The sequence below is a fragment of the Lagenorhynchus albirostris genome, chromosome 1 (genome assembly GCF_949774975.1).
Source record: "Lagenorhynchus albirostris chromosome 1, mLagAlb1.1, whole genome shotgun sequence".
In the NCBI taxonomy this organism is placed as follows: domain Eukaryota; kingdom Metazoa; phylum Chordata; class Mammalia; order Artiodactyla; family Delphinidae; genus Lagenorhynchus; species Lagenorhynchus albirostris.
In genome coordinates this window covers 164,595,822-164,621,208 of record NC_083095.1, presented here as the reverse complement: position 1 = coordinate 164,621,208, position 25,387 = coordinate 164,595,822, and the positions used below count along the sequence as shown (strand labels likewise).

General features: G+C 51.3%; 1 protein-coding gene across 1 annotated transcript; it reads right to left on the bottom strand.

Moving 5' to 3' along the window:
- Window positions 1-1,218: 1,218 nt before the first annotated feature.
- Window positions 1,219-24,988, bottom strand: RHCG (Rh family C glycoprotein). Its single transcript, XM_060120919.1, has 10 exons — window positions 24,802-24,988; window positions 15,820-16,006; window positions 12,466-12,616; window positions 8,371-8,518; window positions 7,419-7,585; window positions 5,840-5,977; window positions 5,505-5,641; window positions 5,052-5,176; window positions 4,781-4,854; window positions 1,219-1,287 (listed from the first exon to the last, which is right to left on the bottom strand). Exons 1-10 carry the CDS (start codon window positions 24,986-24,988, stop codon window positions 1,219-1,221), a joined length of 1,383 nt encoding a protein of 460 aa, XP_059976902.1.
- Between the last annotated feature and the right edge of the window lie 399 nt (window positions 24,989-25,387).

Genomic DNA, 25,387 nt, shown 5'->3' with positions numbered 1-25,387 from the left:
CAGGGGGCATGGGAGATACTGGCTGAGGGGCAGGAAGGGAGTGGAAGAGCCCAGCAGTCGGTGGTTGGCAGCTACGTTGTCTCATAGGAGGGCTCAGGTCCACCTCCAGCCCCCAGCCCCACTCCTGCCTGCTTTTCTCAGGATGTGGCCACCAAGACCCCTGGTGGCAGGCTTCCTGCAGCTAGAACCTGGCTTGGATGCCCACTTTGTCTATAGTTCCTCCTCCATTTTCAGGCAGGTCCCCTGGGATGAAGGCGGAGGGAGAGATGGAGGCACCCTGGACCGGGCCAGCAGGTGGAGTGCCGCTCGCCTTCCTCTTTTGTTCCCAGCTTGATCAGCACTGGCTCCTTGGGGATCGCTGGAACAGTCTGTGGAGCCTGCAGGGAGAGAGCCAACAGCAGCGGGCCACTGTCATGTTCTGCAGTAGCCCCTCGGGCACCTTTTCCTTTTCTGAACGAGATGGGCAGCATTAGAAGCAACCGGTGACAGCCTCTCTTTTCTCTTTCCTTAAACCCCAGCATACTCTCCTGCCACATCACTCAGCCTGTGTCCCAGACACAGCTCTTTCCAAACTCTGGTCTTTGAAGAGGTCAGATAACTACGATAAGAGCAATGATAGCGACCTGGAGAGACCCCAGTTCCTCCACTTGCGTTGTGTGGCTTTGAAGATCCTGAACATCTCTGAGCCTTAATTTCCTCATCTATTAAAAAGAGGGAAGTAACTGCACCTGTCTGTAGAGATCTCTGAAGGGTCAGATGCAAAAGACATGAGAAAGGGCTTGGTGCATTCCACAGAGGGAGCAAGGAAATGTTAGTTGATGGAAAAAAAGGAAGGCGAGAGAGAGAAGGAAGGAAGGAAGGGTCTCGCCTGAGTTGATCTACTGAACAGAGCCAGACCTGTCATCTCCACTTTTATAAATGAGGAAAGTGAGGCTCAGTCTCTGGGGTGAAGAGTTCCTCAAAGTCACTCTTCCAGTCCCGGGTGCTTTCCACAAATTACCGTGTCTGTCCAGTAGGCACATAGTCTGACTCTGAGTACCTCTCCCACCAACCCCAGCATGCCGCTGTGGGTGGGTGGGTAGCGGGGTGTGGGAGCTCACATCCTCATTTCTTGATGCTTTCTTTTTGCCCCTTTGCTGGTGGCATCTGATTCCCAGAGTTGGGCCCCCACTGACAAGCCAAGCCCATGCTCACCTGCTTCTCACTTGCCCTGGGAGTTTAAGGTTCTGAGGGCTTGAGGGTGGGGTCCTCAGAATGGAAGACAATACTCTTCTGGTCCTTGGGCATCTGCAGAGAGAGGAGGCAGCTCCGAGGGCCCTGCTCCAGGCCGGGCAGGTGTACCTGGTGGAACTAGAACAGCCTGGGCAAGTCAGGAGCAGCAAATGGTGTGTGGCGGGCGCCACCTTGTGATCACCGTGCAGTTTGCATGCCGCAAAGCAGGGCAGTCTTTCACACAGGTATCTGGCTTCTAGTTCACTTAGCCACTGTCCAGGGTGCTAGGGCACTGCAAGGCCAAGGCACAGTCCTTGACCCACTAGAGCAATGGGAAGGCATTCAAGTGAAGTGCACAGTGACAGTAAGAGTTGTAAATGCACCTAAGAGACTGATAACCCAGCCTGGGGGGATTCCATTGTGCTGAACACACTTTTTGAAAGAGGCGTAGCAGTGTGCCAGGTGAGAGGTAGCACGGCAAGCTCCCTGAAGCACTGGCAGGTCCAAAAGTGAGGTAGGGGGAGATGCAGGGGCAGCCAGAAGTGGATTGGTAGGTGCAGTAGGGGTGGGGCAGATCAGCCCAACCTTGGCCTCAAGGCTCAGATTTGATCCTAAAGACTCCCTCATCTGTTGTCCTGGGGAATATCTGTCTCACTTCTGTCCTCTGGGAAGCCACCTTATCTCCCAGGTAGACTATCCAGAGGCCAGGGGCCATGGGAATGGCTTGATGGTGGCTTACTTCCATCAACACGGAATTATATTACTTGAAACTGAGCACTGCTGAAGAGTATACAGCACGGAGAAGGTGTGAACTTAGAATAAATTATGAAGATCAAAACAGAACCAAGAGGGAATTCCCTGGTGGTCCAGTGGTTAGGACTTGGAGCTTCCACTGCTGCGGCCGCCCCAGTTCAATCCCTGGTTGGGAAACTAGGATCCCACAGGCTGTGCAATGGCCAAAAAAAAAGAAAAGAAAAAAAATAAAACAAGAGAGAACTTCTACATATGGGAATTGATAATGTTTTTTAGTTTACTTCATCAGCATTAAATCTGTGTGGTTTCTAATTGTGGTGTCTGAAATAGTTTAAGTTCTGACTTCAAATATAGAGTGAAAATAATTACACTGCTAAAAAAATAAAGTTTATGCAGAATGTAATAACACAAAACACTTCTTATGATAGAGAGATAAAGAACAAGAGCAGGATACCAAATTGAGTATAATATCATCTCAGCTATGGATGAAAAATCAATGCTGATTTTAAAAAAAGGGCTGGAAGGAAATATATCGAGACTATTAATAGTGCTTGAATGAGGGTGATGGGATTTCTTTCTATTTCTCTCTATTTCCAAATTTTCTTTAATGAGCTTCTATTCATGTTATAATTTAAAAAATAATTTAAAGAGAGTGAATTGAAAAGGCTTATTAGTTATGTACATAAAATTGGATTACCCTGAAAACTTCTGGTATGATTTTAAAAATACAGAGCCAACTAATCATAAGAGATGCAAATCAAAACCACAATGAGCTATCACCTCACACCTGTCACAATGGCTATCATCAGAAAGTCTACAAATAACAAACGTTGGTGAGGATGTAAGAAAAGGGAACCCTTGGACACTGTTGGTGGGAATGAAAATTGGTGCAGCCACTATGGAGAACAGTATGGAAGTTCCTCAAAAAACTAAAAATAGAACTGCTATATGATCCAGCAATTCCACTGCTGGATACATATCTGAAGAAAATGGAAACATTAATTTGAAAAGATATATGCACCCCAATGTGCATAGCAGCATTATTTACAATAGCCAAGATATGGAAGCAACCTAAGTGTTCAACAACAGATAAGCAGATAAAGAAGAAGACGTGGTATATAGAGAGAATGGAATATTACTCAGCCATAAAAAAGAATGAATTTCTGCCATTTGTAACAACATAGATGGACCTGGAGGGTGTTATGCTTAGTGAAATAAATCAGAGAAAGACAAATACTGTACGTTATCACTTATATGTGGAATCTAAAACATAAAATGAACGAATGAATATAACAGAACAGAAACAGACTCACAGATACAGAGAACAAACTAGTGGTCACCAGTGGGGAGAGGGAAGGGAGGAGGGGCCAGATGGGGTAGGGGATTAAGAGGTACAAACCACCATGTATAAAATAAGCTACAAGGATATAGTATACAGCACAGGGAAATATAGCTATTATTTTATAATAACTTTAAATAGAGTATAATCTATTAGAATATTGAATCACTATGCTGTACATCTGAAACTAATATAGTACTGTAATTCAACCATACTTCAGTAATAAAATAATACAAAGCCAAATGAGGGACCATGATGGGCAGACCCTTGTCTCAGAGGCCACAGACACAGGCTAGGTTCTTGCCCTTGTCAGGAGGGGGAAGTGCAGGAGGCAAGAAGGGCCCTCTATGTCATCCTCCATCACCTAATGCAGGTATATACCTCTAATAATGATTCGTGGGGAGGAAGGCCATCCTGAAGTCACAGAAAGCCCAGACTGTGGCATGTTTTTTGTTTTTTGTTTTTTGCTGTACGCGGGCCTCTCACTGTTGTGGCCTCTCCCGTTGCGGGGCACAGGCTCCGGACACGCAGGCTCAGCGGCCATGGCTCACGGGCCCAGCCACTCTGCGGCATGTGGGATCTTCCCAGACCGGGGCACGAACCCGTGTCCCCTGCATCGGCAGGCGGACTCTCAACCACTGCGCCACCAGGGAAGCCCTGTGGCATGTTTTTAAAGAAACTGAGTTCTGTGACATTCTACTACTTTTAGCTTCTAGAACAATGTTTCTCAAGTTGGATTTTTGTACTGACACTTCTCTGGATGCTGGGAGAAGTGTTAGTATAAGACCACCTGGGAGCTTGTTCCCATGCAGAGTCCCAGGCCCTACTGAAATGGAATTTCTGGGCTAGCCTCTGGGAGACTGAGTTTTTCCAGGTGGTTCTTATGGATACAGAGGCTAAGCACTGCACTGTGATTCTGAACCCAGGCTGTATATTAGATTCACCTGGGAGGTTTTAAGTACTGAAAAATTCTAATGCCCAGGCCCTTCACAAGACCAATTAACTCCAAGTCTCTGGAGGCTGAGACCTGAGCTTGGAAAGCTTTTAAAGCTCTCCAGGTGATTCCAATGTGCATGTAAGGACCCAAACCCACTGGTCTTGGGCAGTGGTTCACAGATGAGTTTTTCATCAGAGTCAGGTGGAGGGCTTGTAAACAGTGCTGGGCCCCACCTCTTGAGCTGTGAAATCAGGAGCTTTGGGTGGGACTTGAGAATTTATATTTCTCACGAGTTCCCAGGTGGTGCTTCTGCTCTGGGGAGCACAGGGGACTAGGCTTTGGGAATTACTCTAGAATGTTCTAGAATGAAGCCTTCAACCCCCAGGAGACACAGCCTCCTGGATAAAGGAGCAGGATGTCACAGGCTCTGTCCCCCAACCCTCAGCTTCCTGCTTCCCAGGCCCCAGCCCAGCTGATGTGGTCCAGGGAGAGGGGAATGCAGCCACCCTTGTGTTGGGGGACAAGTCAGTAAAACTCACCTCCCAGTAGATTGCATCCTCAAAGCAGTTCTCATCAGCGGCTTGTCCCCAGAATGGCAATTTCAAAATGACCCCTAAAGGAAGTTGGAGGTCAGGGATAACTTCTTCTCTACCTACCCAGCCCTTTCCCTTGACGGAAAAATCCCCTCAGTCTCACCGCTATAAGTGCAGAGACAAAGGGTTTCTGGGAGCCTCAGCTGACCTCTGGCACACACTCTTAGGTCCCCCAACCACAGGCCCCACCTTCTCTGGCCCAGCCAGTCCCACTCACCTACGATGATGCCGCCCACCAGGGCCATGGCCAGCGACACAAAGAGACCAGCAGCCTGGAACTTGCCCTGTGTGCTTGCATTCCAGCTCAGTGTGGAACTTCCAAAGCCAAAGGCAAAGGCAAGCCTGGGGTGGAAACAGGGGGCAGGTCAGGGCCCCACGGAGAGGCCAAGTCACCGCCTGCTGCCACCCCACACACGAGTGGACACCAAGGCTCAATAACCCCTGGGCCTCAGCCTTCCTGTCTACAAAATGGGGGCACTGGAAAGACCAGATGATCTCTAAGATCCTTATGGAAGGACAGAGGTTGAGGAGAGAAGGCCCATGAAATAGTGGTCCAGACTGGGCAAGAAAGGGGATAGAGACACAGTCTTGGACCCGAAAGGAACAGTAGGAAGGAGGAATGGAGAAGGAAGGAGGGAGCTCAACCTCCCTCTGCCTCCTCCATTCTTACCCTTCCTGCCCATACAGCTCAGTGTTGGCAGAGGCTGCCGTCACAGCACCCACAATGCCACCTATGATGCCGGGCATGCCATGCAGGTTGTGAATGCCACACGTGTCCTGGATCCGCAGCCGGGACTCCAGGAATGGCTGGAAAGGGGAGATAGGTGCTGCTCAGGCAGGGGGCTGTGGCACGATGTGGGGAGGCCAGGATTCTGGAGGCTCCAAATACAGAGAGACCCCGGATTCCCCAGTCCCCCACCCCCTCCCTAGGGACCGCCCCCCACTGTCAGGAACACAGAGACCCCAGCATTCTCCAGCCCCCAGCCCCTGGCCTGGGGCCCTCACCGTCAGGTACACAAAACCCAGGGTGGAGATGATGCCGCAGATGAAGCCGATGATGAGGGAGCCGTAAGGCATGAGCATCATCTCGGCGGCGGTGCCCACGGCCACCCCTCCCGCGAGCGTGGCGTTCTGGATGTGCACCTGAGCAGGGCAGGCAGAGGGGGCAGGAACTCAGTCCTCTCCCAGAGTAGCGTCCTGGAGGAGCTGACCCATAGCCCAAGTTGACCTCCTATGCGTGGGTGCCACCTGGGAGCCAGGGATGGCTCAGAGTGCATCTCAGCAAGCCAGGAGACTGCGGAGGGCTCCAGCCTGGGCCCAGGCTTCGGACAGCCACCCCTGTGTTCTCTGCACATGTGCCACCCACACCAGCACTCTGGGCTTTTTCCGTGTGCACAAATCAGTGTTCTTGTGTCCATGCCAATGAGTTCCATCAGCACATCTGCATGTTCCCTTTTTATCTGGCTGCCACACATCCCTGTGTGCCCAGGTTTGCATGTCTGATGTTCTCTACGCCCGTGTGCCAACGTCAGGCACCTCATTCACACGCACCCATGTCAGACTCTGTGAGCCTACACCAGCACCAGCTGACTCTCTGAGCGCCTACCTGCGCCATGGACTATGTCGCTGGCTTGTGGGGATGTTGTTTCCTCTCCACAACAAGCCCAGGAGGTAAGTACAGTTATCTTTTGACGTTTGCAGATGAGGAAATTGAGGCACAGGGAGGTTAATGGACTTGCTGAAGACCACACAGCTAGCAAGGGGCAGAAAGGTGTCTTGATCCAGGTCTTCGTGGAGCCACAGCCCCTGACCTTGACCCTATTCCATGTCCCTCCCTGCGTGTGCCCACGTCAGCGTGTCTGATTCTCTTCCCCCTGCTTCCTGAGTCCCCACCTCTCTGTGCAGTGATCGGCCAGTGCATCCAGGGGCTCGAGGCTGTGTCCCGGAATAACGGGTACTCCTGGCAGTGTCTCGACACACATGTGCCCATGTCTAGAAGCTAGTGTCAGAATGGCAAATAGAGAGGCGGTTGTCTTTTTACAGAAAAATCTACCAACACCCATGGGGTTTGGCCCCTCCCACTAATGACAGAAACACATGTCCCAGTGGCGTGATATGAAGGACACTGGGCAACACCACATTCCCACAAACCTCCCAAATGCATCGAAGGGATTCCCCCCTTTGGTGTGTGGGATAGGGCAGGTGAAAGCAGTGCTAGGAAGGCTGAGGGCCAGTGTCTGGAGGATCAGAAGTTGGCAGAGGGGAGGTGCTCAGTCCAGAAGAGCTGTCAGCACCCAGGCTGTGGGGAGGAGAATGAGAGGAGCCAGTTCATCCAGAGCAGCCGGCATAATAGAACCTCTAAGAACGTGGTTCTGGACTCTGCCTAAAGCCAGCTATGTCATCTGGACAAATCATTTCTCCCGGAGCCTCCGTCTCTTCATCTGCAAGATGGGTGCGATAACCCTTATGCTGCCTGCTGCACAGCGCTGTCGGCGGGGCATGGTGATCAGTGCCCACTGGGCACAGGCAGTCATGGCCGCAGCTCCCCCCAAGGCTCCCCACTGCTCCCCCGCCCCACGCTCACCATATCCAGCTTGCCCTTCTTATGCAGGACGCTGGACAGCGCCACCGCAGTGAGCACACAGGCTGCCAAGGAGCAATAGGTGTTGATGACAGCTCGGTGCTGGGCGTCTCCGTGATTGGACACAGCTGAGTTGAAGCTGGGCCAGTACATCCACAGGAAGAGGGTGCCTGGCCAGACCAGACAGGGCCGGTGGGCCCGGGAGAAGAGGTGTTAGATGGGCCCAATGGAGCTCAGGCAGACGTCCTGTCCTTTAGCTACAGAGATGTCAGATGGCTCACACGCCCCAGCTATTTCCCACCCCTGCAGCTTTATTCATGCTGGGATCTTCTTAGAAGGCCCTCCCTGCCTTACTTACTACCTAACTCCCACTGAGCCTTCCACTCTGCTCCAGGAAGTCTACCTTGACCCCATAACTGGGCAAAATGCCTCCCACCGGCTTCCACAGCACCTTGAGGGAGAATCCTTTTCTCCACTGTAGGGAGATTATCTGGTGGCATGGCCATCTCTCTACTACACTGTGAGGCGCTCCTTGGAGGCAGGGCTGGGTTTTAAGAGACCAGAGAGGGTGGCTGATACGTATTCTCTGGAATGAATGGACACTGGAAATAGGAATGTACACCTTGCCTAGCCTAGGGATGGAGTGAACAGTTCCTGGTTACCACTGTGTCTGTCCTGGGACATCCTAGGGAACACACAGGATGACTGACCAACTTCTTCCAGCCCCATGGGGGAAAGGGACAAGTATCTGGGATCCTGGAAGTATCTATAGGCGACCTGTCTCCGCACTTCCTCCAAAGGGAGCTGGCAGCCACCTCACAGAGCGCATGGGGATCAGCTGTGAACATGGCAGCCTGAACTGCTCATGGTGACCCTCACCCGTCACAGTGGTCCTCACCCGACATGGCAGCCCTCAGTCATCAAGGCGGCCCTCAATCATTATGGAAGCTCTCACCGATCATGGCAAAGAGGTCCGAGTGGTACTCAGAGCTTGGCCTGTCCTTGCTCTGATATAGGTTGGGTCGGTAGAGGATCCAGGTCACTGTGAGCCCAAAGTAGGCGCCGAATGTGTGGATGGTCATGGAGCCCCCTGCATCCTTCACCTGGGGTACAAGGGGCCTGTAAGACTCTGACACCTCCTCTCTCTCCCTCCTCAGAGCACTCTCCCACCTCCCCCTACCCACAGACAGAAGTTCAGCTGTCTTTTGACTCCACAGGCTACAGGAGGGAGCCTAGGGCCCCTTATAGAAGAATCAACTGGGAAGGGGAGAAAGTGGGGATCCCCTGTACAGCTATACTTCAATAAAAAAATAAAGAGGGGGATCCATGAACCCAGGCTGTAAGCCTGTCAGCAAAATGTCAGGGCATCCTCACCCAACAGATGAGGTTTATGGCCAGATGGGGAACCCAGGCCTGGAAAGGACTTGCTCGGTCACACAGCTGGAAGAGGTAAAGCCAAGCTAGGACCCAGGGCAGCGCCCTATCTGGTCTGTCACCCACTAGTTTCCAGCTTATCTTAATTCCTGGGACCTCGCCGCTGCCCTCTGGGGTCTCCCCTCTCCACATTTCCTCCTACACACCACTCCTGGCCCAACACCACCCCATCCGGACTGCCATTACCCGTCTCCCCTGCATCCTATCATGCTCCTTGTCCTCCAACCTCCCAGCCCACCGTCCACCCCATCCCCTCTCCTCTCCCCTGTCCCCCAGAGTCAGAGCAGGCAGATTTGGTGCCCTCCCCATCTGTCCATTCCTGGGCCTCCTGCCCTACCCGACTCAGCCCACTGCACCTCTGGACCTTAAGTCTCAAGTTCCTCCTTTACAAAGTGGGGCAGGTCCTAGTGACTTAGCAGAGCTGTCTTGAGGATGAAACTAGACAACTGGTGTAAAGCACTTGGCAAGCATGTGGCACTCCACAGGGGTGGATGATTGACTGATTTAGTCTTCCCCCTGCCCCCAACCTCCCCTCTCTTCATCTTCCTCTTCTTCCCCACTCAGGAAATCTCCATCAGGATCACAGACTCGCTTCTTCGCTTTAGATGGGAAACCCAACCTTGCGTCCAAGGTCACAGAGCTAGCTGTTGAATAGTTGACAGAGCTGAGTTTCCTGACTCCCAGCCTGGTGGGTGCCTCTACTAGCTATGTGACCTTTGGGGAGCCCCTTACCCTCTCTGAGTCTCAGTCTTCTCATCTGTAACATGGGGGTAATAATTGTGTCTATCTCAGAGATGAGAATTAAATGAGATAACCCACGTGAAGCATTCAGAGCAGGGCCCAGGCAAGGCAAGTGCTCCTTAACTGTCAGCAGTCATTATTGTGTTTAAACTTGGCTCAAAGAGAGGCCAGAAGACTGTCATGGATTGAAAGAATTTCTGCAGCAGATCAGGGAGGGATTTTGAGGGCGAAAGGAGCCTTCTCTGCCTCTAAATTCACACCCAGGATACTACTTCTCAGCCAATTTCAGATCTCATCTGTTGACCCCACTGTGTACCCCCTCACCTAGCCTCACTTCTTTCTCTCTACCCACCCCAACCGGTCTCCAAGGTCTATTTGTTCACCTTCCTTATAACTCTTGTATCATCCACTTTCTTCTCCTTGTACTAACCCGGTCCCATTATCTCTCACCAGGGTGACTAAAACAGCCTCCTAACTGGACCCTTTGCCTCCAACTGTTCTCTTCACCACAGCCAAAGTGACATTTCCATTACATGTGTCTGACCACGACACTCTCCTGCCTGAAACCTTCCATAACTCCCGACTGCCCTCATGGTAAAGTGGAGACTCTTTGGGACTTCCCTGGTGGTCCAGTGGTTAAGACTCTGCGCTTCCAATGCAGGGGACTCGGGTTCGATCCCTGGTTGGGGAACTAAGATCTCACATGCCGCATGGTGCAGGCAAAAACAAACAAACAAAAAAGTTGAGACTCTTTAACACAGCCTCTGAAAGTCTGAAGATCCATGTTCGTCTCCCTACCCCGTTTCCTCTGCCTCAAATACCCTTGCTCATTCCTTTGCCTGGTTATCTCCTACTTGACTTCTAGCTTTGATATCTCTTCCTCCAGGAAGCCTCCCTGACCTGCCAGGTGCTGGTTCAGGCCTTCCTCCCCTCCCTCCAGGCCACCTAGCCCTGGAGCTCAATCCTTGTCTCACTGCATGGTCACTGTCTATTTGCTTCCTGGCCCCCTCACTAGACTGTGAGCTCCTTCGGATCGAAACATGAGTCCTGCTCACCTCTGTATCCTAGTGCCTGGAGCATTGCCTGACATGCAGTTAGACTCCAAAATTCATTCCCTCGACAAATATTTCTTGAGAACTTATTAGGCATTGGGCCAGGTGCCAGGAATAGAGACTGTCCAGATAAGATAAGGTTTCCCATCCTTATCATATAAGGATACATGCTATGAAGAAGATAAATTAAGGCAATGAGAGAGAGAGTGACTGGGAAGAGGTAAGGTAGAAGGCAACACTGGGTAGGAGAATCTGGGAGGGCCTCTCTGAATAGGTGAGATTCCAGTTTAGACCACAAAAAAGGACTGGGGTGGGGGGATGAGCATTCCAGGTAAAGGGAACAGCAAGTACAAAGGCCCTGAGGTGGAACCAAGCTTGGTGTGTTTGAAGAGCAGACAGCAGGGTATGGCCAGAGCACAGAAATATGGGGAGACAGTAGATGATAAGCTTGGAGAAAAGGCTGGGACCAGAACATGTAGGGCCTTATAACAAGTTTGGATTTTACTTGAAGTGAAATTTTAAAAACCAGTGTTTTAATCCGGGGAATGGTCTTATATGCATTATTAACAGGTCACCATGGCTGCTGGTGGAGATTAGCCTGAGGTGGTGGGTGGGGCAAGGATGAAGCCAGCGAGGGACTTACTTCCCTGGCCATCCAGTAGTTAAAACTCTGCGCCTCCACTGCAGGGCGCGTGGGTTCAATCCCTGGTAGGGGAACTAAGGTCCCACATGCCTGGCGCGGCCAAAAAAAAAAAAAAAAAAAAAGGATGAAGACAGGGAGATGAGTCAGGAGGAAGGGATATGGTGGCTTGGACTAGTCTGGTGGCTGAAAAAAAATGACAAAATGAATGATTGAATGTAGGGTGGCCTGAAAACAAAAACCCTGGCAGTGGGACTTCCCTGGTGGTCCAGTGGTTAAGACTCTGTGCTTCCACTGCAGGGGGCATGGGTTCGATCCCTGGTTGGGGAACTAAAATCCTGTGTGCACAGCATGGCTGAAGAAAAAAGAAAAGAAAAAGAATGGAAATCATGTGCTCACAATAGTGGAACAAAAAAGATTAGGGTCCTGGATCCCAGATGATACTGAAGAACCACTATACAAGCCCTGATCTCCCCGCTTCTGAGAAATAAACTTTTGTATTAAAAAACAAAAACCCCCCCAAAATCCTGGGGGTTTTCAGGCAGAGTCCAAATATAGAGGAGCTGGGGGCTAAGAAATGGATGGGGTCCCTGAATAATCCCTACACCTGCAAATATACCAAAGAGGTGTCTGAGCAAGAGTCAGCAGCCTAAGGTGCCCCTTACCTGGGCCAGTGAATTGGCCAACTCCAGGGGGCATCATTCCTGCCATAGAGGTCCATGTGAATGGCACCTCTGGAGTTGTGCAACCTGTGAAGCTATACATATCCACCTTGGCCACTCCCCTGGGAACTTTTCTTACTGATGTGCCCCTTCAATATACTGTGCCTTTTTCTTGGCAGAGCAATCTGGGAATATGTGTGTGGAAGAGGATGTGCAGGAACATCCCATTCTTTCCATCTGATATACAGGAAAGAGAAAGAAGAGAGAAAATCAACATGTGAGGAACCACTTCTCTGCCTAGCTGGTGGACTGATGTACCAGGTGGACTATCATTCCTGCCCAATAAATGTCATTACTCCCGCTTTACAGATGAGGAAACTGAGATTCAGGAGGTTAAGTGACTTGCCAAGCTTGAATTGAATTCAGCTGGCATGTCTCCCCAGCTCTCTCTTTCTCTGTCCCCCTCCTGCCCCCACCCAAGTGTCCCTTCCACCCCCATCCCTGTTCTGACCCCTGCTCACCTCTAGCAGGCTGAGGAGAATGAACTCATTCACTGAGAAGAGGGTCACTTGGAAGAGAGTCATGATGAGGAGCTGGACAGGGCTGACTTTGCCCAGAACTGCCCCAAAGGCGACACAGACAGAGCCCACGCAGAAGTCCGCATTGATGAGGCTGTAAGGAGACAGGTCAGGGGAGGGGCTGAGGCCACAGCAAGAAGTGGCACTCCAAGCCCTGGGGTTGAACCTAGACTTTGGTCACTTGTGGGTTTGGGCTTGCGGTCTAAACTTTCTGAGCCTCAGTTTCATCATCTGTGGTAATGGGCACATAGCATCTTAGAGCTACTCTAAGAATTGAAAGAGGGCTTCCTTGGTGGCGCAGTGGTTTAGAGTCCACCTGCCGATGCAGGGGACATGGGTTCGTGCCCTGGTCCGGGAAGATCCCACATGCCATGGAGCGGCTGGGCCCGTGAGCCATGGCCGCTGAGCCTGCGCGTCTGGAGCCTGTGCTCCGCAACGGGAGAGGCCACAACAGTGAGAGGCCCACGTACAGCAGAAAAAAAAGAATTGAAAGAAATAGCATGTGAAGTATCCAGCACAGCAGTGGTACATACTAGATGCCACACCCTTCCTTTGCGGCCCCATCTCAGGCCCCCACCCCTCCTTGCAGGCAGCTTGCATTTAAGGCATCCAAGTGGTCTGGCTGCTGTTGTTGAATGTGGCCCATATTTGGGGCCTTGCCCTGCCTTCCATCTTCTACCTGCCCTTCCAGAACCTCTTCTCACCTGCCTCCTCTTCAGGAAGCCTTCCCCAATTCCTCTAACCAGATGTGGTCTCTGCCTCCAAATCCTTATCTCTCACTGTGCACACACCTCTCCTGCTGGCTACCAGGGCCTTGCTTGGGTTTGAGTTATCGTGACCTCCTCCTCACCTTACTTGGGAGAGAGGATATGTGTCCAGGGAAGAGAGAGGGGCCTTCCTGCAGGCAGTAGGGAGACGGAGGCTGGGTGGAGGGAGGGGGCAGAAAGGCCAACAGAGAGAATGGAGGCAGAGGGGCACATAGGCGCTCCTTAAGTGTGGACCCTGAAAGCCCAGCCAGCCAGCAGAGGCGGACATCATGTGGTCAGAGGAGACCCTGTTTCCATCCGTGTGTCCGCTTTGCCTAACCCAGGCCTCTGTGGGCCCTGCCAGCAGCAACGCTGTCCTGGATTCCAAGGCAGACTCTCAGCGTGGCTCTCCGAGTCATGAGCGTTGTTAATTGGGTTTCGTGTAAGTACAGCAGGGGCTACTACTTCCTTAAGGCAGTCACATCCAGGGGAGTGCCCCTCCCCCACGTTCAGGGGTGTGTGTGTGTGTGTGTGTGTGTGTGTGTGTGTGTGTGTGTGTGTATCAGGAGGTGAGAAGTAAGAAGCCAGCTGATTGTAGGGTCAGTGCGTGGAGTGCGGGCAGGGCACTGTTCCCTCAGGGTCCCTCCCCAGACAAAGGATATTCACTGGAATGTACGCTTCACTATGAGCCTTGTTCACTGCTGAGTCCCCAGGGCCTGGCTGCATGAACAATGACAGCTGCTAAGTGCCAGGCACCTAAATGCCTGCTCAGTACTGCTCAGGCCCTCCTGTACCACACCCGAACCAATGATGGGAAATGGAGGCTTAGAGAGGCCAAGTTATTTGCCCCAATTCCCATAACTGCAGCCAGAAGACCATCTGACAGAGGTGACCACTAAGAAGGAGTGAGAGGGAGAGTACCAAAGCCCACACCTGGGCCATCAGCTCCCAGGAGATGGAGATCTGGATTTCACCTCTCAGGCAGAGCCTGCAGAGGGGAACTACCCTGGAGTGACAGGTACGATCTGGAGGACTCGGCAGCAGGGACAGGACAGAAGCCAGGAGAAGGGTCCACAGGTCAGGTCTGGGGGCGACATGCCCATCTCAGCCCTGGACACCAGAGATCAGCTCTGGCTCAGTTGGTGAAAATCATTTCCCTGAAAACCAATTTGCCAAAACTCAAGTTGTCAAATAACTAACTTGTTAAATAACTGGTTCAAAAAACTTAACTCACAAAAGTTTACAATAATTCCCTTTGAACATTTTAAAAAGCATTTAGCCATAGCCATTTTGCTGTGGTGGCCAATTAAATATATTACAGATTTTTTTATGCTTTGGGTCTATGGCTTTGGGAATGAGAATTTCTTGTGTATCTTAAACAGTAGAGTGATATGCATGTCACGGATTTTATATACAAAAAGACTGACTTCTTGGTTCCGAAACATTTCCTATCTAGTCGACTATTTTTCCTGTTTCTCTTAATTCATGGAGTCACTAACTGGCTTAAGTGAATTAATATTTTGCAAATATTTGGCATATGTTTAAAATTTCAGGCACCTGGCTTATGACACCTGGTTGGTGCCCTATATGTGACAGCAGGGATTTGCACTTTAAAGTGGTTTATAACAATTTGCCTCTAAACCCTTTCTGTGGACTTGGTTTTCTGATTTTCTCCCATGCAACACAAATTGCTATAGGTTTCACAAGTTGCCACGGCCTAGAGAGTTTGATAAAAGAGACATTTAGTGAAGTGACTGCTTTGGCAACTTGGTTTTTGGCAAGTTGGCAAATTTATTGTATAACCTGGTGGTGGTGTTGGGGGGAGGGATACACTGAGGCTCCTAGGAGGTCTCCTCAGACAGAGGGAGGGGCTGAGTTACCTGATGTGAGGGGGTGGTGGTATTCACCAGACCAAGGGATTATCACAGAGAAAAGTGATGTGGATAGAGGTGAGAAGAGATGGGGATAAGGTGCCCCCTGGAGGCTGAGGCAGGGAGGGGCTTCAGTCTTCAGTCTCCACACCTCCCTCAGCTCTTTCCTATGCCTGTTCCGTGGGTGGGGATTCGGGCAAGTCAGGGAGAGGGCAAGGCAGGGAGAAGCACCCCATTCTGTCCACAATGAACCTTAGGAGGCTGGTTCAGGCAGCCCCACACTCCTTCCCCTCCTCTGCCACCCGCAACACCGCCCCCTCCATGGGTTCCATGGGCTGAGGTTTCTCAGGGCAGTTTTGATGTTTGATGTGTCAAAGGGGAGGGTCTGGCTCTGGCCCCTGGAGAGAAGAAGCCTGGCCTTGTGTCCCTGCAGCCTGCGTCTTAGGAGGAGGGAAAGCCTCCAACAGCACTTGGACACCATTAGAACTCCCACCTTGGGGACTCGTTGATCAGGAAGTGAGTGAGCGAGTGTGTGTGGTGTATGTCGCAGGGCCCCGGGTACCCTGGATGGACGATGAGGACTCAGCTCACAGCCCCAAGCGCCGGGCTCCGCCCCTGGACCCTCCCCTCACCCGGGGCCCCGCCCACTGTGCCCGCCCCGCCGCCGGCGCCGCGCTTACTTCTCCACGCCCAAGAGAATGTAGCGTCCGTCAAAGGAGTGGAACCATCCCTGCATGAGCAGCGCCCACTGGATGCCGAAGGCCGCCAGCAGGAAGTTGAAGCCCACGGCGCTGTAGCCGTAGCGCTGCAGGAAGGTCATGAGGAAGCCGAAGCCCACGAAGATCATCACGTGCACGTCCTGGAAGCCTGAGGGGAAAGCGCAGCCGAGGGTCTTGGCGGCCCGGCGAAGACCCGCCGTAGCCCTGGGTCTGGGTCAGCTCCGCCTGACATAGAGCCAGTGTCTTCCCTGCCGCTGGCCGGGGCGGGCCGCCCCCGAAGCCGGTCCCGCCATGCCCTCATCTGGATCCTGAGGCTAGGCGCAGTAATGAATGGCTCTACTGCAAGTAGAGGAGCCATTACTACCCCATCAAGTCATAAGATAGAAACTACTATGTATAAAACAGATAAACAAGGTCCTACTGTATAGCAAAGGGAACTATTCAATACTTCTATTCAATATATTGAATAGAAACTATTGAAACTATATTGAAACTATTCAGTATATTCAATAGCCTGTAATAAACCGTAAAGGAAAGAATATGAAAAAGAATGGACTTCCCTGGTGGTGCAGTGGTTAAGAATCCACCTGCCAATGCAGGGGACATGGGTTCAGTCCCTGATCCAGGAAGATCCCACATGCTTGTGGCAACTAAGCCTGTGAGCCACAAGTATTGAGCCTGCACGCCACAACTATTGAGCCCACGTGGTGCAACTATTGAAGCCTGCGTGCCTAGAGCCCGTGCTCTGCACCACCACAATGAGAAGCCCAAGCACCGCAATGAAGAGTAGCCCCTACTCTACACAACTAGAGAAAGCCTGAGCGCAGCAACGAAGACCCAACGCAGCCATAAATAAATAAATAAACTTATTTTTTTAAAAATTTATTAAAAAAAAGAAAAAATATATTTATATATATGTATAACTGAATCACTTTGCTGTACACCAGAAACTAACCTAACATTGTAAATCGACTATACTTCAATTAAAAAAAAAAAAGACCTTCTGGAGTGGACTGGTCTAGGGGAACAGAGGTGGGCCCCCCGACTTTAGACCACTTAGACCACTGGGTTTTAAGGCCAAGAAATGCCTGAGGTCCCCCTCGGGAGATGACAGCTCCCCCTCACCACTCTCACCAAGGGTGGGTGTGGGCAGCTAGGCATTTCAAACTGGGGCCAGGCTGTGGATTACACCCAGGGTCTAGGGCCTTGCCCCCTCAACTCCATTCTTCTACTATGGAGAAGTTAGTCTTATCTAGCCTAAGTGTCCCTTGACTGGCAATGCTCATCAGTTGATCACCCCCAGAAACATCGCCACATCCCACCCCCACTCCCAGCAAGCACACCTTCCAGCATCACTGAGACCCGAATTAGATGTCTCTGGAAAGTCACTTAACATACTTGATTCTCAGCACCTTCTGCAATGCTTACTCACAGATGTTGCAGAGATTAAATGCAGATGTGTATGTAAAGCACCTAGCACAGTGTCTATCCCATAATAGATGCTCCAAGTGGGCATGTCATTATTTATTGCTACTTGATTATCATTTATTGTTACTTAGGTATAGTCTAATTCTCAGTTCTGACCCAACCCTTCTACCAATTCACAGTGTGGCCTCGACAAGCTACTTCCAGGACTTCCTTGGCAGTCCAGTGGTTAAGACTTTGCGCTTCCACTGCAGGGGGCATGGGTTCGATCCCTGGTCAGGGAACTAAGATCCCGCATGGTGCAGCAAAAAAGAAAGGAAGGAAGGAAGGAATAAAGGAAGGGAGAAAGAAAGAAAGGAAGGGAGAAAGAAAGAAAAGACAAGCCACTTCCCCTCTCAGAGCCTCAGTTTTCTCAATGATAAGACTAAAGGGATGGATTAGAATGATCTCAAGTGTCCTCCTAGGGCTAACATTGCATGGTTCTAGATTCCCAGAAAATAACAGAAGGCAAAGAGCTTTGAGAAGCAAAGACAGCTACAAAAGTATAAGCCACTAAAAGGAACTACCACAGGTGTCACAGGACACAGGGCTCAGATGGAAGTGCTCTCATTGGCCAATTCTGGGACAATTTGAGCACCAAAATAATTAGGTTACCATAACAAATTAAAACCATAAAAAAATAGGAACTCAGAATAGGTAAATATATAAATGAGATAGCAGGGAGGGCTCTTGCTTACAGCAGAATGCTGCCAGCCTGACAGTTAAATGTGGAATGAGTGCTGAAGTTGGAAAATCATAATTTTCACAGCAAAGATTCCATCAGTGGATGCTGAAATCCAGGGACAAACTTTTATGAAGAGCAGGACATTTGCCTTGTCTTAAAAGGGTCTCCCTATAGACTGCTTATGAGTTGCAAGGGAGGGGAAAAAGCACCCAGTAATTATACGGCAGAGAAATTGGGCAACATCTTGACTGGGTGATCAAAATGAACATCACCAGTGAGGGACAGATGGACAATGTGCTCCTTCAGGAAGATACTCTGAAAAGGACATATCACCTCTGTGGTGCTCTGGCTGAGAATGCATAATCCCACTCTAACTGTGAGGAAACATCAGACAAAAAATGAGCAACATGTTATTAGAAAGGGGTGAGGCTGTATTCTTGAAAAAAATCAATATCGTAAAAGATAAAGAAAGGCTGCCCATTTTGAGCATCTATTATGGGACAGACCCTGTACTAGGTGCTTTACATGCACAGGAATGGTCCAGATTAAAGAGGCTAAAGAGGGAGAGGGAAGGGTAAGCTGGGACGAAGTGAGAGAGTAGTATTGCCATATATACACTACCAAATGCAAAGTAGATAGCTAGTGGGAAGAGCTGCATAGCACAGGGAGACCAGCTCGGTGTTTTGAGACCACCTAGAGGGGTGGGATAGGGAGGGTGGGAGGGAGGCACAAGAGGGAGGGGATACAGGGATATATGTATACGTATAGCTGATTCACTTTGTTATTCAGCAAAAACTAACACAACATTGTAAAGCAATTATACTCCAATAAATATGTTAAAAAAAAGAAAAAGAGGCTAAAGAAACAGGTCAAATAAATTCAACACCTAACACTAGACTGGATCCTGGACTTGGCTGGGGTGGGGGGTGGGTGCAGGTGCAGGGGAGTGCTACAAAGGTTGTTACTGCGCCAACTGACAAAATTATATAGGGACAGTATATTAAAGTACTGTGCAACGTAAATTTATGAAATTGATCACTGTGGTTATAGAAGAGAATACCTCTATTCTTAGGAAACATTGTGGAGTAATTAAGGCTACAAGACCATGATGTGTACAACTGACTCTCAAGTAGTTCAGGGAAAAAGTAAGTGTGTGTATGTGCTTGTGTTTATGTGGGAAAAGAGAGAGAGAGAGAAGAGCACATAGCTTAATTGGAGTTAAAGAGTATACAGTGTTCTTTGTACTATTTTTGTCTTAGCAACTTTTTGTAAATTTGGAATGATTTCCAAATTAAAACAGTTTTTGAATAAAAGTGAACTGCAGAGCCCACCAGATCTGGCCTACCCGCCTGCCTCCTCATTCTTCCTTTCCTCAGTCCTCCCCTCCCTCCTGTGCCCCGGTGTCACTGGCCTCCCTTGTGCTCGGTCCCACTCCGGGTCTTTGCCCGTGGTGGTCCCTCCACCTGGGATGCTGTTCCCACAGAATGGCCAAGCAACTTCTCTTCCTGCAGATCTTGGCAAAATGTCACCTCATCACAGAGGCCTTCCTGACCCCTGAGTTTAAACTTGGTTCTTTCCCTCACAGCACCCTCTTGTTTCTATTCTAGTTCTTATTACAATTTGTAGTTAGGTTTGTTTGTCTAGCCCTCCAGACTATAAAGCTCAAAGAAGGCAAGGCCAAGCCTGTTTTGTTCGCTCTGGTATTCTCCATTGTCTATGAGGGTGCCCAGGTAGATGCCCCATAAAAATCCAGGAATGAATGAATGAATGAATGGTTACTGTCATGATCTCAGCAGCACCCAGATATGCCAGCCTAGGGCCCAGGTGGGATTTCACCATCAGGGGAGGCTGCAGGCCTTCTACCGTCCGAAGTCTCCTACCCACAGCTTCCCAGGGCTTTTCTCTAACTGTCCCCACCTGGCCAGTTCTCTGTCCTTCTCTGTGACTCCCTGGCTGTCCTGACCTCTGTCTCTGACCCTCTCTGCAGGTGTCTCTTTCTCCTCCCCCCACCTCAGGCACACAGATGCCAGCTTCTCTCTCCTTGGGCACCTTCCCTATCCATTCTCTTGCTCATCTCTCTTTATCTCCCAAAGTCCTCATTAGAAGTACCACTTTATTAACTTATATTTCATAAAGTTTGATGCTACTGAAAATGCTTTTAATAATAATGGTCTGGGGACTTCCCAGGAGGTCCAGTGGTTAAGACTTTGCCTTCCAATGCAGGGGGTGTGGGTTCGATCCCTGGTTGTGGAGCTAAGATCCCACATGCCTTGTGGCCAAAAAATCAAAACATAAAACGGAAGCAATATTGTAACAAATTCAATAAAGACTTTAAAAATGGTCCACATCAAAAAAAAAAGTCTTAAAAAAAAATAATGTGAAGGTGTGGAGTGCATGAACTTCAGCAGGGACATACCTCTCTGATCTGCAGTTTCTTTTTCTGTAAAGTGGGGGATAGTAACAGAGCTCAGAGGTGTGTGGTGCATATTTAATTGGTCATCCAACCAAAGCCCTGGGCATGGGCCTGGCCCTTTAGCCGTTGTGCAATCATATTAGCTACTGTAATACTTCTCTTTTTCTCTTTCAAGACTGACTAGGTGCTTTGCATTGGGTTGGCGACTTGCTGCAGGACAGTGTAAGTTGTTAAGACACCTCCCCTCTTCCCCCTCCTTCCCCAGCCTGGAGTGACTCAAGCAGCCCAGCCCAGAACCTGCTCTCCACTGGGAGGTCCCTGATAGGGCGAGTCTGGCACCTGGCGTCCAGCTCTGAGAGCTGCCACAAGGGGGCACCAGTACACAGCTGTTCTGCACCCGCCTCCTTGCTCACTCTTCCCTATGGGTCTCTAATGAAGCTGGCCTGAAGCTGGCCAAGTCTCAAAAATCTCTGAAGCCTGAGGACAAAGCTTCCCATGCTGATGGGCTATGGCAGCTCTCCCTCCTCTGCTGCCTCAGCACAGCAGGAGTGGTGCCCTGCAGCAGCCTGGGTACCAGCCCTTCCCATGCTCTATAGGCCAGCCCAGCCTAACCTGTTGCCTTTGAAACCTACCGGCCAGCCCCTCAATTCCCCAAGGCTCTGTGCCCACCTCCCCCATGCCTCAGAGCCGACCACAGAACCACCCCATCACTGCAAAACCTCCTGGGGAGGTGGCTGGGGAGTAGCAATGCGGCAGAGACTGGGGGAAGCTGGTTGGCTGTGCAGTGGGAGGGCTTGGGCTCGCCCCTGCCTGTGCCACTGACCAGCTGGGCCAGTCTCTAACCTCCATCACCGGCACCATAAAATGGAAACAAATACACTCCCTGCCTGACAGAGCATGCAAAAAGCACTTGTAAGTGGGGAGAGCACAAAGGAATTTAAATGCTATAATAGTTCAAACTAATATTGGAAGAGACATTCCTCGGCCACATCTCTAAAGGGATGCTGAGCCTGCACTTAAACACCTTCAGCAACAGAGCACTCACTCCCTTCTGAGTAAGCTCGATACCAGCATTTACTGTCCTCTGTTTTCATGCCATGAGACGTGCCCTCCCAGCCACCCGTCATCTTCAATCTTCCAGGAGAGCCTGTGCATTAAAGAACATTCCCACTTCACAGATGAGCATACTGAGGCTCAGCATGGTTAAGGAGGTGGCTTACTCCATTTAGTGATGGACCCAGATCTGTTTAATTCCAAAGTCAACCACCAGGTTACACTGCCCTCTGCTTGTGGGAACATTGGTCTTTTATTAAATGGAGTTGAATCTGAGGTTCAGGTTCCCAGGAGCACAGGTCAAGCCTTGTTGCCTCGGTTTCATGAAACAGTCCTTCAGGTTTGAAACTGTGGCATCCTCTACCTTGGGTGATCTCCCTTCTCCCTTAGTTTTCCCAGGAGGCTTCAAGAGCCGAGGCTCTGATGGCTCCTCCTCAGGCCAACCTCCCCCAGACACTGCCTGGAGACCCCCAGGCCCCAGAGCACCAGCCCAGGAGGAAGTTCATGTTCAGCAGCCGGTGCCTGCAACACGGCCTTTGAGGCCACTGCCAGGGCAGGTCCCCAGCTGGTTCTGTGCCTGCCGCCAAGGGGCCCACGCTTGGGGAGTTGTCCTCAGGCACTCCCGGGCCCCAGCCTGAGCCAGCTGGAGCGGTACTCCTCTGGAAACCGAGATGCCCAGTGTACTCCACTAATCCCTTGGGCGGGAATGAGGCCCACGCAGGTGTTGACAGCCTGGAACCAAGAATCCTGAAAGTACCACAAGGGCTGCCCTCACTCCCCGCCCCTGGGAATTGCCTTCAGGCCCAGGAATCCAGGCACAGGGCCCCACCTGGGCTCCAACTCCTAACCATGGCCACTGGGAGCAAGAGGGGCAGGAAGAGAGGGGAAAGGTGAGACTAGGGGGAGGAGGGCAGTGTAGCAGGGTGGGCTCAGGTCCCCGGAGCTCCTACTCTGGCTCACTAGTTTCCTAGCTGAATGACTTTTGCAAGATACTTCCCCTCTCTGGCCTTAGTCTCCTCACCTGTAAAATGAGAGTCATAACATTGCCTTCCTCCTGCAGTGGCGGTGATGACTTATGGAGAGATTGCATGTTGGTTTGAGTTGCTGCCACTACTTCCTGCCCTTGCCAAGGAATCCTGAGGCCGAGATTCTTTCCCTACACTCCTCTCCTCTCTGTCACTTCCTGCTCAGATGACAAAGAGCGCCCCGGCCGTGGCAGGAGAAACTCAAGGCCCTCATTGATGGCTGGGACTACCTCATCCCGCTTAGCGACCTCCCTCCCAGTCTTTTCACAAACTTAAGCCGCTCAGCCCACATCCCCGTATGCTCTTTCCATGGACCCCTTAACTGCCCTCCTCACCATCCCACTGCTCTCCAGGAAGCTGTCACAGATCTCTTCTGCACAGAGCACTTGACCCCCTTGCTGAGGCTTGCGGTGTCGGGGTGTACCTCTCTGACCAGAGTGGCCATAAGCCCTGGTTTGCTGAGACAGTCATGGTTTATGCCTGTGTCCTGGCAAATTACTACTAGCACAAATTTCCTACCTCTTCACTCTCCAAAGTGTCATTTGGTTGATAAATTATACGGCCACCCTATAGATAAGTGATCACTGAGTGAATAAAAGTAGAGCATGCATGCAAGGAAGTGGGTGGGTGTGGAGAGAGTGGGGATAGAAGCTGGAGAGATGTGAGGATTGTACTCCCTACTGGCGTGGTTCTGTAGCTCCTATTAGAGGATCTTGAGACCTTCCACTGCACAGACACATGGGGGACCTATAAACGCCCATGGGAGGCCTTGGCCCTGACGCTTTACCAAGGGGCTGGCTCTGTGGCCAACAGAGAAGCAAGAGCTGGAGGGAAGGAGTGAAACAGGCAAAGGAGGGTCTCAAGCTTGCCTGCCTCACCATTTGCTGGGTCAGTCCCCCGCCAAGAAGCATAAAAGTGGGCAATGTGAAAGGTGGATTTGGAGTCTAAACTCCAAGGCTACAGCTGTCAAGATCTCTTAAAACATGGCCCTGAGTGGAGCCCAGTAGAGGCTGTGGTGTCACCAACGCTGGGCACCCTCTTCTCTCACCTCCCTTCTTTTAGGCACCATATTTCTGTTAACAAAGCCTGTGATTTTGCTGGCTTTTTGGGAGGCACTTAATGTGGCTGGCTCCCACGGGGCCTACAGTCTCCTCCACCTCTACTTCTTTTCATGCAGGCTGCCATCCTGAATGTGTGTACTTATTTAACTGGATCTGAGTACAATGGGTAGAATCCCATTACTGAGGGTGTATAAGCCATGGAGGGAAGACCAGTTTGTGTAGGTGACTGTTCCAAAACCAACAGTCCATGACTATGTGAGCACCAACAGTTAGAAAGATTGTCTTTGGCTGCTGGTAGATGGTGTGGAAAACTAGAAAGCACAAGGGCATGAAAAGAGTCCTGGGCTGGGAGTCTGGAGGTTGGGCCGACCCGAGTGACCTTGGGCCAGTTCTTCTAACTCCTGAATCCTAGGGCCTCTGTGTTTAGTGCTCTTCTAGCAATTGCTCCATTATGAAGTGAGGATTCCATGCCCAGCACCAGGCCAGAACTTTATGTGCAAGGTCTCAACCCACTCCTGGGAGGTAGGATCTATTATTATTGTTACTGGACAGATGAGGAAATTGAGTTTCTGCATTGTTGACATTTGCCTAAGGCCACCCACCTGGTTAATGGCAGAGCCATGATAGAGGTGAGGTCTGGTGATTCCAGGGCCGTGCTCTTAACCACAGCACCACAGATGCGAGAGAATTCAGGGGTGCTCTTTCTCCCTCTCCAAGCTAAAAGGTGGTAGGTGCCGTGGTCCCCCACACCTCTCCCAGCAGCAGGGCTGGTAGGCCAATGAGCCACCCCTGCAGCCCTCGACATTGGAACTACCCCCTTAACATGGGGAGCATGGGCACAGCTGGACAAGGGAACCAGAGTCACCCACTGGTTGGTGACCAAGATGAGACTCAGGTCTTTGGAAGATATCAGGAAGGGCTCTCTGACAGGGAGGCTGGAGGTCTCTGACGGCACCTGGAAGGAGTGAGCTCTCCCCGGTGAGTTTTCAGGGGGTGAAAGGAATTTGTGTACATCGGGCCACTTCCCAAGCTTGATCTCCAGACACTGGGAAGTCCCCCTGGTGGGGAGCCTAAGAGGGGCGGGGCAGGGGGGCCTGTGGGCAGCATTTCCTCCTCCGCTCCCGCCTGCCTGCCCGATGTTCCTGAGCAGCAGGCTGCGGAGGTGAGGCCGGGCGGGGCCCTCAGCCCGGTGGGGACAGCTCGGATATGCCGCAGCTGGGCCTGCAAGGTGGTGGGACTTACTCGGGTACCGATAGTAGAATTCGTTGTCCAAGTCGCTGGAAATGTTCCTGGACATCCTCTCCTCGATCCAGTGGGCGTCGGCATCCAGGTCATAGCGCACGAACACGCCGAAGAGGACCACCAGGGCCACCTGCAGGAGCAGGCAGATGACCGGCAGCCGCCAGCGGAGATTGGTGTTCCAGGCCATGCTGCAGGGGGCGCCTGGCCGGGACGGGCAGCAGGCAGTTCGGACGCTCGGAGGCGAGAGAGGCTTTTAAGACTTGGGCAGGGGCGGGGCGGCCGAGTCCGGTTGCGGAACAGCTGATCCGGGGGCCGCCCGCGCGCTCGCCCAACCGGGGAGGGGACCCGCGGCCCGCGGCTCGCCCTCCGCCCAAGGGCCCCCGCGCTGGGGTGGTGTTGACGGTGGCGGGAGTAGGGACCGAGAGGGCAGAGGGCAGGGATTAAGGCGTCCAGCCTCTGTGGATCCCATAGATACCGGGCAGCACTGCCTTTCCTCTTCTGTTCCGGTGAACAGAGGAAGAAAAAGCCGATCATTTGCCTCCCACCGAGATAAAAACGAAGGCATTCCCGGGCATAAATCATCATC

Coding starts and splice junctions, on each gene's coding strand:
- RHCG (XM_060120919.1), bottom strand. CDS start 24,988: ATGGCCTGGAACACCAATCTCCGCTGGCGGCTGCCGGTCATCTGCCTG. Junction 16,007..24,801: donor ATTCTACTATCGGTACCCGA/GTAAGTCCCACC, acceptor CTTTCCCCTCAG/GCTTCCAGGACGTGCACGTG. Junction 12,617..15,819: donor ATTCTCTTGGGCGTGGAGAA/GTAAGCGCGGCG, acceptor GTCTCCTTACAG/CCTCATCAATGCGGACTTCT.